The sequence below is a fragment of the Macrobrachium rosenbergii genome, chromosome 46 (genome assembly GCF_040412425.1).
Source record: "Macrobrachium rosenbergii isolate ZJJX-2024 chromosome 46, ASM4041242v1, whole genome shotgun sequence".
Classification (NCBI taxonomy): Eukaryota; Metazoa; Arthropoda; class Malacostraca; order Decapoda; family Palaemonidae; genus Macrobrachium; species Macrobrachium rosenbergii.
The window spans coordinates 26,442,436-26,462,491 of NC_089786.1; the positions used below are offsets into that span (position 1 = coordinate 26,442,436).

The 20,056-nt window shown below is 33.3% G+C and overlaps 1 protein-coding gene across 1 annotated transcript in view; it reads left to right on the forward strand.

The window, feature by feature from the left end:
* Positions 1-12,832, forward strand: part of LOC136830422 (uncharacterized) — a 28,006-nt gene extending 15,174 nt beyond the window's left edge. The window contains exon 3 of the mRNA XM_067089958.1: positions 11,669-12,832. Within this exon, the coding sequence (XP_066946059.1) occupies positions 11,669-12,832 (1,164 nt within the window). The remainder of the gene's footprint in view (positions 1-11,668) is intronic.
* The last annotated feature ends 7,224 nt before the right edge of the window (positions 12,833-20,056 follow it).

Below are 20,056 nucleotides of genomic sequence, written 5' to 3' on the forward strand. Positions count from 1 at the left end.
CATACTTCTGTTATTTTTTCCATGTGTATTGTTCATGAATGATAGATTCGTGGCGTTATTAATGGTATGAATTCACTGAGTTATTTCTGGGTGGCTGTGGAGGAGGCTCGCTCTCGACCGAATTTGTTTCGCCATCAACTTTGTTTTTGAAGAGAACAGGAGTTACTGTAATTTGAAAAACCTCAGCTATGCCTCAGTTCATTCCTTTCTTTTCATTTTTTTATTAAACTGACGTCTTATTTGCAGTAAAACAGAAATCAAAATACAATGTATTTAAGCAATTCAGGTTGGTCTTACATATATATTTCAAAATTTCTTTCCTTGACTCAAGACTCGATTTACAAAGGAATTTATCTATTTTTGGGTGTTTACATGATTTTAAAATTATATTAAAAGAAATCTGTAATTTGAAAAACTATCTGAAAGTCAGCATCAGAATCATAGTGATTTCTAATGACAAGCTAATACGCTGAGACGTAAAGGCATGTGGAGCTTTAATTGCGCTACAGTTTTCTAACATAATCTAAAGTAATATTAGCTAATTGAAAATTTAAAGCCGTCGTTATTTACCTGTTGCTCACTTCTCAAGTGCTATTTTCTCCTTCTCCGGCCAGCCCTAGGAGAGATGTTAATTAGCTCAGTGGTTTGGTTAAACTAAGGTATACTTAACTTTCATGATCATTCTTTTTCATCCTTCTGGTAACGATTTCTGGTTCGGAGCGTAATCTATTGACTTTCGAGGGCACAGGAGCTGAAAACTGGCTTGTTTGTTTATTAGAAACAAGAAAAAACAAATAAAAAATACGCCGAAGTTTCTTCGGCTCAATCGAGTTTCTGTACAGCATTATATGCTGTATGAAACTCTCAGCTACGACCTGGCAGCGCTCAGTTGCTTTCCAGATGCGGTAAAGTGAAGAAGCGTTGGCGGTGCCTCCGGAAAGCGCTGCCAGACGCACGATCCATGGTTAACCTTAACCTTAAATAAAATAAAAACTACTGAGGCTAGAGGGCTGCAATTTGGTATGTTTGATGGTTGGAGGGTGGATGACCAACATACAAATTTGCAGCCCTCTAACCTCAGTAGTATTTAAGATCTGAGGGCGGACAGAAAAAGTGTGGATGGACAGACAAAGCCATCTCAATAGTTCTCTTTTACAGAAAACTAAAAATCTCAGTAAGTTGAGGTAGATACAGAGTAACAATGAACATAAAGAATGAGTCAGTAATTCAAAATACATTTTCTTCGTATCTGGCATCACTGCATACTGTGTTCACGGGCTGTGGGTGGGGAAGAGGGTGAAGACTCAGTGCAGTGGATATGTGAGTCTTATTTCAGAGGACATAACCGGAGGTAGAGGTTAGGGTAGGGTTGGTAAAGGTCTAAAATTTAGTGGAATAATTTTCTCCCAAATTTATTGACACACTTCCTATGTAAGAGGTCAGAGGACGCTTTTCATTACTGTATTTTATATCGGTATATCATTTGAAAGGTAATAGGAAAACCACGGTAAGATTAGCATTGAAATTTTCCCAAAAAATGAGATCTCAAACTTACTTCAGTCTTAGTAACGAATCATGGTTTATGTTTGACAAAGAAATTTTATTAAAATACTCGGAGATAATCTAAGTAATCTTTGTTGAATTAACTCACATATTGCGGATTCACCACATAATGTATAAAAAATATATTTATTAACGAAGAACTTCATTTCCTTCTCAATATTTTCAAATTAAAATTGGATCAGCGAACACTAGTTTTCACTGAAAGGCAGCTTTTAGACTGCCACCGCTAATACCTTAGGATGGTGTATCTGGTCGGTCATAATTGAGAATGCCACCCATGTCAGCCCTAGTGAGAGGTCCTTAAATTATTCAGAAATACTCAGGAGATGTGACTCGAAGGTTGAGGCTGAAGTTGCTTTAACTGTTCCCAAGTAATTTGATATTCACCGGACTTCAGATACTGATTCTAAAAATTAAAAGGTTTAGTTGCACCCTAAGAAGTTTTAAAACTCAATTTAGAGAGAGAGAGAGAGAGAGAGAGAGAGAGAGGTCTCTGTGTGCAAAGAACTTTTGGATATAGAATCCTTTGTACACTAAGAATCTCTCTCTCTCTCCCTCTCTCTCTCTTTCTCTCTCTCTCTCTCTCTATCTCTCACTCTGCAAAGGATTCTTTATTCATAAGTTGCTTGCTTAAGCTTAGTATATAAAAAGACTTACTTATGTTGTCATATTTAAAAGCTTTAGAGAAAAGGAATTTCCTCCATTCCTGTTACCTAACTTCACTAATCTACAGAAAAAAGGTTCCGTCCAGATGCCTTTGCAGCTTCATTTACGAAGCAACGGTTAAGGTGTCACCTTTTCACACGGTTCCATTCCTTCTGGAATCACTTTTCATCAAACAACTTGTTCCGTCGTTAAACACTCACACGTCCTCCTCTCTTCTATATCTATCCTGACTTGTGTTCTTTCTATTTATGTTTATGTTTAGTTTCAAGCTGTCACTCCTCTAGGTCGATCCTTAACCTTTTGTTCTGTCATCCCTTTCACGGATAGTTTTCAATTTTAGTTTACTGTATATTCTGTTACCTTTAATTTAATGTAATGATTTAAAAAAAAAAAATTTTTGTTCTTCAATTTTAATTTTTGTGTACATTTCTGAAATTTTTGTATGAATAATTTTTAGCCTTTATTTTTAGCTTTATGATTTTACAAAGAATTTTATTTTTTATTTTAACAGCCCTGATGATGTAATTAATTCGATAATTACGAAACGTTGGAATAAAGTCAGCTTATGTATCTTTGTGTTCTCTGCCCTTCATTGATGATTATATATATATATATATATATATATATATATATATATATATATATATATATATATATATATATATATATATATATATATATATATATATATATATATATATATATATATATATATATATATATATATATATATATATATATATATATATATATATATATATATATATATATATATAGATATATATATATATATATATATATATATATATATATATATATATATATATATATATATATATATATATATATATATATATATATATATATATATATATATATATATATATATATATATATATATATATATATATATACGTATCTCTCATCTTACCAGTTTCAGCTTTATTTCGAAGCCATTAATGAAGGACTGATACAAGGTGGTACAGAGGAATATATATGATACAGAGACAATACGGATGATAACAAACAACCATTAGACTTCGAATCCACACCCTTGACAGACAACAAAGGAGAGTGGTGGCTAAACCCATAAGTGCTAGCGGTAGAAATAACAATATATACTCAAAGGACATTGCCGACAAATATGCAGACTACAAATCCACTCCTGACAGGTGTCAAGGGGAAGGATCGAAAAACTCAATAGTGCTAGTGGCCCTGTACTATATTTACAAATATGATAATCCTTTTTCCATAAATTTCTACTTCCTTCCTTAAATGTTATTGAAAATCACTTGTGATCAAGAAGACTTTTGAAGCCTCAGTACCACCAGAGTGGAAAGATCCCATTCACGAATATTGCTACGTGATAATGAGGAGGAAAGTATATTGGGATCTTAAATGTTAACATAACACTAAATTGAAGTTGTTGGTCCAAAGAAGGCCATGGACCCCAGTGACAGTCTTGAATTTGTCATCAAGTTATCAAACAAGCATCTGAATAGTAATGTGATAAGTGCCTTGGGTTATAGGTTTAATTTTCCATTGTCTATTCGTGGTATGAACAGCATGGAAGTTACCAATGGTCTGTGCAGTCTGGGAAAACAGTAATCTTACCAATGACCATAGTTACAAGAGGGATTTATGGAAATATTAAAAAAACAGGACCAAAAATGTCCTTAAAAGATTTATGGTTGCCATCAATGAACTAAAAAGAAATAAAAATATACATGATGAAAGAAATCAGATCTGGTGCATTAGTAATTTTAAACAGAACTGAGTAAATAGAGAAAATAGATAGTCTTTTCAGTGATGTCTGCATCTTACAATTTAGCAAAGTACCTAGCGGATATTCTCAACCCACTGGTTGGAACCATGTCTGAAACTAATATAAAGAATAATGGGGGCCTCATGAATAGACTAAATAATTATGTTGCAGATTAATAGTGAATCCAGCTTGCGAGTTTTGATGTGGGATCACTATTTACAAAGGCACCTGTTGAAAATCTGCTGGAATTTATAGCGGAATCAGTAGAAAACACAGAGTTGGATATCCACTTTTCAAGAATACTCTAACTTAACTGATTAAACTATGTGTAAAAGAATGGTAATTTGAATTAATGGGAAATTTTGCATCCAAATTTTGGTATGGCAACGGGCAACTCGTTATCTCCAGTGTTAAGTAATTTGTATATGGATATTTAAAAAAAAAGATTAAACAAAATCATTCCACACAATTTAGTAAGACTCTGGTATATTGATAATATAATTTGTGGATGGAAAGGAACAAAAATTCAAGTAACTTTAAGTTAAATCAATTAATACCTTAAATTAAATTTTACTTGGGAAATGGCGAAGGATGGGTGCCTACCCTCTCTAGATTGCCTAACACATGGCGTTTCAATGTTGAAATACAGTATTTATAGAAAACCTACTATTTCTTTTATGCATTTTTATTTAGGTCAAAGCAAAAAGTTAAGAAATCAGTGTTCACTTCCATGTTTTTAAGAGCATTATGTATATCTAGCCCTGAATATATTGATGATGAAATAGATAAGATTAGGAATACTGGCAAGAAAATTAAATATCCTGATTGTGTATTAAACAATGTATTAGAAGCGGGAGAAAAGACCCTGTATCAAAATAAAAATGAACCTTACAACAGAAAAAAGTTGCTTGTACTACCATACAATGATATGAAAGATATCCCCTATCTTCTTAAGCATTTTGGTGTTAATGTCGCAGCTAAGAACAATACTAAAGGATGTGTATATAAAATCCATGTAAGTCTTGTGACAACTTTAGATTGGGTAAACTGGTAAAACACTGGAAAAGAGAACAGAACAGCATAAAAAAAATGTGAAAGATATGCACAGGGAAGGGGTAAATAAGGTAGGGTATCCTAACAATGCACTACAAGGTAGAGGAATATCATTGAATCTAGTTTTATAAAAGAAAGCTATGGACATAATGTGAATATCAGTAAGGCAAACATAAACTAGATCCTATAATTTCAAATGAAAATTGTAAAATGCTTAAATCTTAAGGAAGGAAGTAGAACAGTATGGAAACAGGATTATCATATTTGTAAACGTAGTACTGGGTCACGAGCACTGATGAGTTTTTTCGCCCTTCCCCTGTGATTTCCACCACAAGCACTTGCGAGTTTAGTCACCACTCCTCAGGTATGGGTTTGTAGTCTAAAATTGTTGTGTATGGTCGTCTTTACTTTCTTTATACTAAATATATTGTGATTTCTACTAATATATATTAGTCTTTCGTCAATGGCTTGAAAATAAAACTGAAACCGGTGAGGATCTACACTCAGTCTCTCATTGTTTCACCTGTGGTGATGTGTGATAAACGAATCACGAGTGTTAATTAGATTATAATCTTAACTACACACACACACACACACACACACACACACACACACACATACATATATATATATATATATATATATATATATATATATATATATATATATATATATATATGCACACACATTTCTGTGTGTAGGACCTAACAGTCAGTTGCTTTCCCACGAATCGGAATTTATTATAAAAGACTATCATTTTGAAAATTAGGACACAAAAAAGATATATATCTATTCCAATTCCTAATTTATTCTACTATGGATCTGTGTATAAATGTCACTAAAAAACAAGTTTTTCATATGGGTTACCCACCCAGGACAATTTTCGCTCTAAAATTTCGTGTTTGATGTAACTTTGGGCTAATTGTTCTTTCAGTTCTTTGAGTGACTTTCCTGTGTCGTTTCATATCTAATGACGTTCCTGTCTTTTCTCTCTTATTTATCTGGAATTTCAAAGAGCATAAAGTATATCGCAAAGATGACACAAAGATTTGTTTGGATTTAAGAATATGAAATACTTCCATCTTTTAACAAAACAGGTCATAATTCATAAATTTGATTTTGTTAAGGATAACCTAGAAATCGCAACAACATTTTCGAAAACGAGTAGAAAAAAGAGAATATTTTTGTTGGAACGCTGGTGCGGTATTCAGAAACATACCTAAATGTTTATGCAGTTGCATTTCAAAGCGGGCCGCCTTCATGAAATATTCAAATATGCCAGCGAATAAAAACGTTTGGGCTTATTCTATCTGGCACGGAATCCCAATACTTGTGGGAAAAATGCATGGAGTTTTGAGATTGAGGTTAATACCATAACGACAAGGTGCAGATAAAGAAATATAACAGAGGCTAAAAGTATAAAAGCAAAAAAAAAAAAAAAAAAAAAACACCGGTAATTACCTTACTTAAAAATGAGAATAAAACAGGAATAACATACAAAGAACTAACCGAAAAAAAAAATTCAGACAAGAAAAACCAACTACGATTATTACTCCAACATTTAGGAAGACTTATGCTCCCGAGGAAGTGGGTGGCTTAGAGCAAGGCGGTCTTGTGCGAACACAGGCTCCTCCGGTCAGTCAGTGAAGGGATAAGAGGCCTGTTGTGAACCTTTAAGCCGACTAATCAACTGAGGCCTTCAGTCAAGAGCAGAATTTAATATATAGTAGTGGATGATACAGAAACTAAGAAAAAACGGAAAATGCAAAACATCCCACAAAAAGCTAGTATACAAAGAAAAGAAATGGAGAAGTGTAAGACAATCTATGAAAATAAGCAAATGGACTTGAGGTGTTCTAATTAAGAATTTTTCTTTGAAAGCCTCGAGTAACGTGCAATGCATGGCATTATGATATACTGTGTATATATATATATATATATATATATATATATATATATATATATATATATATATATATATATATATATATATACAATATATATATATATATATATATATATATATATATATATATATATATATATATATATATATATATATATATATATATATATATATATATATATATATATATATATATATATATATAGCCCTCTGCATCTTATTTAAGTCCCATATTAAACAATGCAACAAACAAATGAAAAGAGGGAGTACGAAGGTACTTTAACAGCTGAAGTGGATGGGAAATGCCTTGTGCTTTTGTCTTCCCCCTTTGTCGAATTTTTCCCATCATCTGCCACTCCTTAGTGCCTTCCTTCTAATCCCTTGCTTCCAACTCTCATGGCCAAAATTCCTCTTTTCCAGATCATGCCAGCAAAGAATAGAACAAACTTGTTCACCAACCCAGTTCATGTGACCTGAGAGAACGCTGGAAGATGCCTTGAGAGGGAAGAAGCACAGAGACGTTGGTGGGACACCACGGAGTTAACATCTCGCAGTGAACAGTGAGATAGTTCCCCAATCTTGTGAGGCGGGTCTCTTTTCCTTAAGACGACATCGTGGCCCTACTACTGCTGCAATGAAGCCTCTATACTAAGGGCTCCATACTAAGTCAAGCAGGTATGAGTCTGAGAGGGGGGTATTTTGCCCATTCTATTTTCTGCAGTTATCTCAATTTCCCACCTTGAACTTTTCCTTTCTTGTAAATCTTTTACATCTGGCATGATAGGTTACCTTTGCAGAATTTAATGAGTGAATTTAAGGGCCTCCTCCAGCCTTAGACTTTCTCCATTTCATTTGATAGGCCTGCATGTTAATTTTAATAATCAACAAAACCTCTCTGCATTTCAGGAGATGCTGTTGCTTGTGCTATTGAAGTCGGCATTCAATATTGTCTGTTTCGAGTTCGCCTATGCTACATTAACTTTGTTGCAAACTTTGCAATTAATTGTACTTAACATGAGATATCTTTCTCTTATAATTCATTGGTACTTGGATCTATTTTACCGTTGAAATGAACAGTAATTAATCATGTTTTCCCATGTAATTCATTTGTAATTCATTGTGAGCCTCATTGTAAATCAATTGTACTTAATTTTTGATCTGTTCTTTGTGCAAATAAAACTCTAGAATTGTATTATCTCGGTCTCACTGGCGACCTTTCCACTTCATGTTCCTTTTGCATTACAAGTAGCAAGCCACTTAACCTCAAGGCTAAGGACAATTGTAACTTTATCAACAAATGGCTCCCCACTTGAAACAATATATATATATATATATATATATATATATATATATATATATATATATATATATATATATATATATATATATATATATATATATATATATATATAATTATAGTAACTTTTGTTCGTGATTCATTTATCACACATTGCCACAGGTGAAAAATAAGGGACGGGTGTAGGGTCTAACTGGTTTTCGACTTTATTTCCAAGCCATTGACGAAGGACTGATAAAGAGTATTAGAAGTCACAAATATATATACTACAGGAACAGTACAGACGAACATACACAACTGTTAGAGACTACATATCCACCCACAGGCTGGTGTCGAGGTAGGAGTGGCCTTCAAAACTCATTTGGCTAAAAATTACAATATACTCTCAGGGGGACAATACTGACAAACATACTGGGATCTGATGTCGCCTATGGTTGGTATGTTTATCAGTGTTGTCCCCTAAGAGTATATTGTGATTTTTAGCCAAATGAGTTTTGAAGACCACTCCTACCTTGACACCGGCCTGTGGGTAGATATGTAGTCTCCAACAGCAGTGTATTTTCGTCAGTACTGTCCCTGTGTATATATATTTGTGACTTCTAATACTCTGTATCAGTCCTTCACCAATGGCTTGGAAATAAAGTCGAAACCAGTCAGGACCTACACCCTGTCTCTTATTTTTCACCTGTGGTAATGTGATATATATATATATATATATATATATATATATATATATATATATATATATATATATATATATATATATATATATATATATATATATATATATATATATATATATATATATATATATATATATATATATATATATATATATATATATATATATATATTACAGATTGTTGACTAATTGCAGGCCTGTGAAAACATGTTTTCTGTGCAAGTGGATTCTGTGTTGACGTTGGTATTTTCTGTGGTTAGAAACAGCGGGTATCCAATGCACACACTCTTGGCTTCTGGCCATGACCAAGATGCATGGGGAAAACATGACAGATGAATAGAAGCGTTGTGATATCTGTGGGTTCAGAAGGCGGGGTCCTTCGAACACTGAACTTGATGGTGACATCACGCTTCAAGGAGGGGTTAACAAGTGAATGTGTGCATTTGTGCGCTCTCTAATGTGTATATTATAGAGGAACCGTAGAGTGGTTATTCACTTTAATTTGCGGCTGGTGTGATCGCTCTTTTGAGCTGTGTTTGTGAATAAGACAACCACATTGAGGGATGGCTTCCCGATGTCCATAGAATGTGAGTTAGATAACCCATTAACACTTGTATCTTTTTCAGACATTATGTGGAATACCCATTTTACGTTGCAGTGAAACCCTTCTGTTCTTTATTTTACATTTTTCCTTTTCAAGCATTTATTTTGTATGCACCATTTCAGGTTTCAATATAAGCTATGTTTCTCTTAACAGGAATTCTGGTTGAGTCCTGTGAGGACATATATATATATTGGAAGTGATGCTCTTTTTAACATACTATATAACATTTATTTAGGTCTAGAGTAATCATGGCCTTTTTATTTTGTTTGGTGACTTGGATGTTAATCACTAGTACTAATTGGTCTAGAATCATTAATACGATTGATTGTGAGTCTGAGTTTCCTCTAGTTATGACTTCCATTTTTGTGGAGTATGAGAGACTCCATTTCATGACTGTAGCTTTGGCTGAAATGCTTTAGTTAATTTTTTACAAATAAAGTCTAGTTTTGTATCTCGGCATTTTAGTCCAATAAACCTTTGTTTTAGAATAGAGTGAGAGGAGTTGACGAGAGAGAAAGAATGTGCCGACCCAATGCTGGCTATTGCTACCGGAGAATCTTACGGATATGAGATGATATGACATTGTTCTTAAAACAGATGTAGAAGGAGGTTATGACCCTAACTGACCTTGTTACTGGGGCATAATAGTTTGGTGGCAGCATAATAGACAGTGAATATATAGTCAAATAGATAAATAGATAGGTTATAGGTTACACTTCCGAAGAGACATGTCTTATTAGTGGTTGTTATACTGGATGGACTATAGAGGTTGATGGTTGTGGCATCTCAGAATAGGGATTTGATGGTTCAGCAATTCGGTTTAGAAAGGTGTTGTGAAATGCACTCTGCTCAGTCTTTCTTGAGCGCGGGTGTCTGTGTGTGTTTAATGATGCGTCACAGGGTGCAAGGTTTTGGTATGTTTATAGAGATTTCTGGAATTTGGCTTATCTTAGAGAATGTTTGGGGAAGAGGATAGTGTGCACAGTGTGTTTAATTGTGGTAGCTTGACAGCTTGCATGTGGTAAAACATGCAAAAACATGGAACCGTATTTTTTTTTTTTTTTCTCTTTCTTTGGTGGAAGGATTTTGCACTGTGGCTGTCAAGCAGGGGTGTACGTAAGTGTTATTGTTTTTTTATTGTTAATTTTAGTGTTAGATTTGAAGTGAACAAACCGGTTGAGGGGGGCAGGTTTTTTTTTTATTGTGCTGCAACTTATTTCGGACATTGGCAGGAGTGACGTCATCCCCTGAGTGACATGTCGGCTACGTCGTTGTTGGGGGGAGTTTCTCGCCTTCTTCCAATCCTCTATGAAGAGCATGTGAATTTTGGGCATGGCCTGTGTTTTTTTTTTTTAGCAGACGGTTGTTCGCATCGGCGTTTAGGGTTTAATAAGGAGATTATTTAATTATTATATTATCTCTGGGGATCTTGATTATTGGGAAACAATTTACTTGATGGGTGTTGGGTTATTGGGAGTAAATATTTCTTATGCAAGTGAGTGTACATTTCTTAGATTTTAAACTGTTTTGTTATTGTTACATATGTAGGGGAGAGCGGTGATGATTTGGACAGTGGGATGGTCCGAACAGTACATTTCCTGGAAAATGCAAGGGGCACTCAGCACCGAGAAATCACGTGAAATCGTGAGAGTTTGTTTAACATTGACACATGGACTTTGGTTGCGAGGAGTCGTTTACTTTAGTATTGAGGGTAATTTTTGTGGTTTTTCTCATTTCCTATGTAATTTTTTGCATTTGAATCATAAGCTTTGGTGTAGTGAATATAATAAGGAAGTTGATTATGAGTTTTGGATGTGAATTTGTACTGTATGACGAAGATGTTGTAGCTATTACCCGCCTGTAATCTGAAAGGATTTGGAGTTAAGGGTGTCATCAAATGGTTATGATATGTGGAGGATGATTCGGACATTCTAGGGTCCATCCCTCCTAGCAAACCTTTACTAATTATGAATTCCAACAAAGAAACAAAAGATTTTCACTAACATTATTTAAGCTATATTTTGTGTATATGCATTCAATCGCACCTCATTACCTTTACCTTATAAAGCACTTCATAAACCCATCATAGAACCCCCTAATTACAAATTAAAATAGCTTATCTTATGTTTCAGATTGATTATATTTCCTTAAGGCCTATCATGGGACAAAAGTATAAGAAGAAAACCAACAGGGAAAGGGATGATACTGCTATAGAAAATGCACTTCAGGATTTTAAAGAAAAGGGTGGTTCAGTTAGAACAATTGCTATTAAGTTTGGAATCCCACAGAGCACATTTCATGATTATGTGAAGAGAGATAGAGACAAGGTTGATCAGGAGAGCTTTCAGTTACCTTCTTACTCAGTTAGGCAAGTCTTAAGTGGCCACATGGAAAGAGAATTAGCTGATTATCTGAAACAGTGCTTTGCTATTTTTCACGGACTGTCAACTAAAATAACAAGGAAGCTGGCATATGAGTATGCAATTGCAAACAAAACACCAGTGCCAGAATCATGGGATAGGGAAAAATCTGCAGGAAAAGACTGGCTAACTGGTTTTCTGGAAAGGCAGAAGGATCTCTCTTTAAGAAGTCCAGAGGTAACAAGCCTGTCTCGGATGACAAGTTTTAATAAAACAAACCCTGCTGTTTTCCAGACTAAACTAGAAGAGATTTTACTGCGCTATCAGTTTTCTGAAGCCTGCATATACAACCTGGATGAAACTGGGCGCACAACTGTTCAGAAACTACCTAAAATAATTGCACAGAAGGGTGTCCAACAAGTTGGGCAGGTAACCTCACATGAGCGTGACGAGCTAGTGACCATGGTCGGAATCGTATGTGCCAACGGGAATGCCATACCACCTTGCTTCATATTTCTAAGAGTGAGATTTGATGAAGCCCGCATGATGCACGGAGCTGCACCATCATGCAAAGGACTCATTCATCCTAGTGGATGGATGACAAGCAAAAATTTTCTTCAGGTTTTGCAGCATTTTGTCATTAATTCTAGGTGTAGTTCAGATCACAAGGTTCTCCTTATAATGGATAACCATGAGTCACATCTCTCTTTAGAGGCCATTAACTATGCTAGGGAACATGGGCTTGTAATTCTAACCTTGCCCCCACAAACATCAAATAAGCTTCAACCCCATGACAGAGCCATCTTTGGTCCATTTAAAACTTATTACAATCAAGGTGTCAATGCACGGATGCTTGAGAATCTGGGGTGTCCCATAACAATCTATGATTTGGCTCCAATTATGGACACCGCTTGGGACAGAGCAGCAACACACTGAATATCAAATCAGGATTCCGTTCCACTGGCATTCACCCATACGACACTAATGTTTTTCTAGAGAGTGACTTTGCTGGAGCTTTTGTGATGGATAGACCAACGCCAACTACACCACCTAAAAGCACAACAACCTCACACGAAGTAACACCACAGCCACACCCTACACCATCATCACAACAGCAATTTTCTCCTGAGAATATTAGACCATTCCCAAAAGCTGGAGAGAGGAAGGAGACGGCTAAAGGCAAAAAGCAGGGAGGATGCATGATTGCAATGGACACTCCAGAAAAGCTTGAACTTGAACAGAAAGAACTGAAGAAAATGCTGAAAAACACAGCCTAGAAGGAAATAAAGTTTGGAAATGATACCTCAAGAACATTAAAAAGCAAGAAAAATACAAAAAAGTTAGATACAGAGGGCCAAACCAGTGATGAGGACCTTCATCACCATGAAGATCTCTTGACAGCTGATCTTAACAATAATTCTTCTGACATCTCAGAGGAGGAGATCAAAGACACATAAGTAGGTTTTACTGATAAAGTCCCAGTGGAGGGAGATTTTGTACTTGTTGGGATAGATCCAGTAAAAGGTAACAAAGTCTATTATGTAGCCAAATTAATCAGCAATTTAGACGAGGATGATGAATTTCAGGTTTCTTATTTAAGAAAATCACAAAAATTTGCTCCAAATAGTTTTATATTTCCAGAAATTCAGGATGAAGTAAAGATGCAATAACTGGAGTGCTTCCAAACCCAGTTCAGCAGAGTATTAAAAGAAAGTAGGGGTATTTCAAATTTTGTTTTTCTTTTGCAGGATTTATTCGTTAGGCCAACTTTAATATTTAGGCACAACAAATTTCAAGTATTTGAGTTACAATTTATGTTTGGTTTTTACTCATGGAGAGAATCATTTCAAGTAAATTTTGGTCAATTAAGAATTTGGTTGCAAGGATATTTCAAGTTTAGTTTTTGTTTTGAAGGTTACAATATTCTTTAAGAATACTTTAACATTTATTCTCAGCAAACATCGTAGATTAATGTCTGCCACTCACTAAGGGAGAGAATAATCTTTAAAGTTGTTTATGATGATTTCAATAAAACACGTTGTATGGTATTTCTGTTTCATTTATTATCTGACTTGAAGGAAAATGTCAATTGTAATAATTGTCCGAATCATCCCATGCTCTTGTCCGAATCATCACCATGGGTAGGCATGATTCGGACGTTTTAGAAACTTGTACTTGAAAATAAATAGCTTCAAGTATAGTAAAGTATACGACTTGCCACATTCACTCATAAATGTAGGATGATGAGGCTACACAATTGATGCCAAGGATATCACTCCTCCTTAAACTCTGACTTCTAGAGAGAAATTACAAAAAATGTCCTGAACCATTACCGATCTCCCTAAGTGTTTTATTTTGGGTACATACGTGCACTTATGCAAAGGGGAAAGCTGTTGCTGTCAGCTTCCTTGACAATTTTTGCCTTGATGACAGTGGTCAAGAGGCAGACTCCTCCCAGCGTTTTTTGTTTTTGTGTGTTCTGCAGATCATGGATGTGTTGGGGAGATATGGTCAAGTTATTGCACTAAAGGGAGGCAAACGATTTCGTTTCCTTTCTCTTTTTGTCTCCTCTTCTCTCTCTCTCTCTCTTCTCTCTCTCTCTCTCCTCTCTCTCTCTCTCTCTCTCTCTCTCTCTCTCTCTCTTCTGTTTGCTTGAGTCCCATTTTCGTTACGTGAGGATAGACTTCCGTTTTCTTTATGTAAGGGTAGACTTTGTGTATTTTTTGTTTGCCTTTGAAGTCTCGATGTTCATTTTGACTTACTTTGCGGTCAACTGTGCACTCAGCCCGTCAGTGTGTTTTTTTTTCTGTGAGGTTTTTATTTAATTGTGGGTCTAAAGAGCACTTCCTTTTCAATTCTGGGGATTACTTGTTGGAGTAAAGTGAATTAAAATTGTGGGATTCTTCCTGTATAGGAATTTTTCGGAGAGAATTGTTTTTTTGTGTGTTTTTTCTTTAAGGGGTTTCCTTCCACATGACTTTGGAAATTTGTATTTGTGATCAGCAGGGAGTGAGTTTTCAGATTTTTTTATGAGAAGGAATGCTGCGTAAATGGCTAGAAGGGATAATGATCAGAGATTCCTTACATCAGCCTACGGCTGGGCAGGGCACGGAGATTCAGTCGGCAGTTTGAAGGGTTTTGTTAAAATTTGGAAGAGCCAGAGGTCGATGGTTGGGTTGAGTTCTCGCTCTCGACGGGTTTGTTGTTTTAATTGCAATATGCAGGGACACATTAAGAGGTTTTGCTGTGTTAAATATTGTGGAGATTGTAGGAGTTATGGTCACCCTTGGTGGTTTGTCTGTCTCTTAAACAGTATTTTGGTAGCTTAGGTAATAAAGTTCCTCAAGGGGATTTTCGAGGGATCCAGTGATCTGCAAGCATGGTCGAGAGACAGATCTTGTGATATAGGACTTCTTGGGGGAACCCTTAGAGGAGAAGCCAGTGGTAAAAGGGTCTATGTATGGGGTTAATGTGAGTATTTTTATAGATACAAAAGCCTCTATTAATTTGATGAATTATGAGATGTTCTGATCGATATTTCGCTTCCTTTCTCTTTTTGCCTCTCTCTCTCTCTCTCTCTCTCTCTCTCTCTCTCTCTCTCTCTCTCTCTCTCTCTTCTGTTTGCTTGAGTCCTGTCTCTTTATCTGAGGAAGGACTTCTGTTTACATGGTAGACCTGTCTTATATTATGTGATATATATATATATATATATATAGATATATATATATATATATTTATATATATATATATATATATATATATATATATATATATATATATATATATATATATATATATATATATATATATATATATATATATATATATATATATATATATATATATATATATATATATATATATATATATATATATATATATATATATATATATATATATATATATATATACATACATATATATATATATATATATATATATATATATATATATATATATATATATATATATATATATATATATATATATATATATATATATATATACACAAACACACACATAACACACATATATATATATATATATATATATATATATATATATATAATATATACATAAAGGATGAAGGAAACAGAAACACTGGAGTGCTGTGAGGCCTTTCGACACTAGTCCTTTACTTAGCAGACTGAAGAAATATAAAAGTATGTTTACAAAGAAAGCTCATATAAATGACAGATGGGGATTATAAAGGAAACATATGTACCTGGAATCCAACACAATTGAAGAATTAGTAGAACTGCCAAAACAGGATTAAATATTTAAGAGGTTTTTACAAAGGATTAAGATCAACCATTCAGGAGCAGAGACAGGACAATTAAAAGATTATACAGGTTCGTGACTGACCACCTAAAAATGTTTTTTAGTACAACACAATAATTCTCCTTTTTTTGTAAACAAAAATAACTTTTTGCAAGATGAACATTTTTTTACAAATAAAGAAAAAAAATTATATTAAACATACGGATAGGGATATATAGAAAATATATATCAATTAGCTACCTTGTAATTAAGTCATTGATTTTATCTTTTAGGTCATTCTTGAACATTTTTCTAATACAAGGGTCCAAATAATACATGCTAGGTCTAAGTTTAAAATTACAACTGGAAGTAATCTGGATAATAGCGGACTCCAATAGATTTCTTGAAGAGAAATCTTTCGATCTGGCAATCACTGAACTTTCAGTCCAATTTATCCTGTGAGAGTTTTCACTTAAATGAATTATTGGATGCTTGTCCAGTTTTGACTGAATACTTATGTTGCTTAGTACGTACATATAAATCTATGCTAGATTGGCCAATATAAAAGAGGGGCAATCCAAACATGGAATTTTATATATTATGTTGTTGTTTTTTTTAGGGCTATTTTTTATTAACATTCTTTTGAGTGTGTTATTATAAGAAAAAAAGGTTTACATTAAAAGGTTTTAACAATGATTTTATGTTTTCAAAACCACTAATATAAGGCAAGCTAAGAATGTTCTTAGGGGTTTCTTTCTTCATGTTACTTTCACTATAAAACTTTTTGTGGGCTTTGTTATAACAAATATCTAGTATATGTGAAGGATAACATAAATCTGTCCCTATTTTTCTTATGTATTCAATTTCTTTATCCAAATACTGGGGACTGACAATGCGCAAGGCTCGTAAAAACATGGAAGAAAAACTTTATATTTTGATGTTGAAGTGATGGCCTGAATAAAAATGGACATAAGTTAAGTTGTTGTTTGGTTTCCTATAAATACTGAATTTACATTGAAATGGTTCTCTATGTATTAAAACATCTAAGAAAGGGAGGCAAATGTCTTTTTCTAATTCTAACGTAAACTTAATGGATGGTACCTGGTTATTCAAATTACAGAGTAAATCATTTACATCAATACCAGCAGGCAAAACAGCTAAAATATCGTCAACATACCTATACCACTTTAAAGGAGTATAAATGATATTAGGTATATATCGTTTTTCAAAGAATTCCATGTACAAGTTTTGAGGAGTGGGGATAAATGGTTGCCCATTGCCATACCAAATATTTGTTGGTAAAATGCACCATTGAATATAAACTTACAATCACAAATGCACAACCTAGTGAGAGAAATTATATGACTTACAGGTAAAGGTAATTTGTGATGGATAAATTCATTACTAAGATACTCTAAAATGGAATCTATAGGGACTTTAGTTAAAAGGGAACAAACATCAAAACTAACGAATCTATCAATGGGGCAAAAAGTGATTTTGTTTAATTTATCAACTAAATATAGACTATTAGGCTATATACATGAGAATGTGAGATAGTTCCAAGTAACGGAGACAAGAGTTTGGTAATATATTTCGAAAGTTTATATGATATTTAGTCAACAGTACTGATAATAGGCCGCATAGGATTGTTTTCTTTGTGGGTTTTACTAATCCGTACAAGTAAGGTAACGAGGAAATTTTACCGACAACTGACCTATTAGTTCTTTTTTATCTTTAAGGATTTTTTTCACTGTGATGTTGAAACTTTTATGACTTGATCAAGGGATTTTTTTGTAATTTTTTGTATGTCCTATCATCATCCAGTAGGGCTTGCATACGTGATATGTAGTTAACTTTATCTAAAATTACAATACTATTCGATTTATCAGCTTTTGTGATGTGGATTGTATTGTGTTTTTAAGGTCAGCCAATCTTATGTTATACCGAGCAGGGAAATTGCTTTCATGCCTAACATTCACAGCTCCATTTATGGATAAAGAAATTGAATACATAAGAAAAAATAGGGACAGATTTATGTTATCCTTCACATATACTAGATATTTGTTATAACGAAGCCCACAAAATGTTTTATAGGGAAAGTAACATGAGGAAAGGAACCCCTAAGAACATTCTTAGCTTGCCTTATTTTAGTGGTTTTGAAAACATAAAATCATTGTTAAAACCTTTTAATGTAAACCTTGTTTTTTTATAATAACACACTCAAAAGAATGTTAATAAAAATAGCCCTAAAAAAAAACAACAACATAATATATAAAATTCCATGTTTGGATTGCCCCTCTTTTATATTGGCCAATCTAGCAAAGATTTAGATGTACGTATTAAGCAACATAAGTATTCAGTCAAAACTGGACAAGCATCCAATGCTATATTCATTCATTTAAGTGAAAACTCAGAGGATAAATTGGACTGAAAGTTCAGTGATTGCCAGATCGAAAGATTTCTCTTCAAGAAATTTATTGGAGTCCGCTATTATCCAGCTTACTTCCAGATGTGATTTTAATCTTAGTCCTGGCATGTATTATTTGGACCCCTGTATTAGAAAAATGTTCAAGAATGACCTAAAAGATAAAATCACTGACTTAATTACAAGGTAGCTACTTGATATATATTTTCTGTATATCCGTATGTTTAATATAATTTTTTTATTTGTAAAAATGTTCATCTTGCAAAAGTTATTATTGTTTTAAAAAAAGATAATTATTGTGTTGTACTAAAAATTTTTAGGTGGTCAGTCACGAACCTGGATAATTTTTTAATTGTCCTGTCCCTGCTCCTGAACGGTTGATCCTAATATTTTGTAAAAACCTCTTAAATATTTAATCCTGTTTTGGCAGTCCTACTAATTCTTCAATTGTGTTGGATTCCAGGTACATATGTTTCCTTTACAATCCCCATCTGTCATTTATATGAGCTTTCTTTGTAAACACACTTTTATATTTCTTCAGTCTGCTAAGTAAAAGACTAGTGTCGAAAGGCCTCAGCACTCCAGTGTTTCCGTTTCTTTTTTGTTATATTTATTTATATATTCATCACGTTCCATATTTTCGTGATTGTATATTTTATATTTATTTATATATTCATATATATTCCATATTTTATATATATATATATGTATATATATATATATATATATATATATATATATATATATACATACACACACACACACATATATATATATATATATATATATATATATATATGTATATACATATATATATATATATATATATATATATATATATATATATATATATATATATATATATATATATATATATATATATATATATAATATATATATATATTATATATATATATATATATATATATATATATATATATATATATATATATATATATATATATATATATATATATATATTATATATATATATATATATATATATTTATATACATTATATATATATATATATATATATATATATATATATATATATATATATATATATATATATATATATATATATATATATATATATATATATATATATATATATAAACATTGCAACAACTGTTTTTTGCAACCTCTCCCTTTTTACCTTTGCAAAGTAATTGAGAAAGAAACTAAAATTAATATCCCTCATTCATTACTTGAACTGAGGTTTCAACTCGCCCATTCATTAACTCTCTCTTCCATTCCCCAAAATGGTTAACCCTGACTCTCTCTCTCTGTTCAGAGTGACTGCTTTTTACGTCTAATTCCAGGTACCCCTGTATCCAGCAAGGCACGTGAGGAGCCAAAAGAGAAAGTTGGGCCCCCTCCACTTTGAATCTTCCACGCGGGTTCCTGCTGCCATTCGGTCGACCATAAAGGGAAACGTGACGATAATTGACCTTTGCGCCATCTGGAAGATA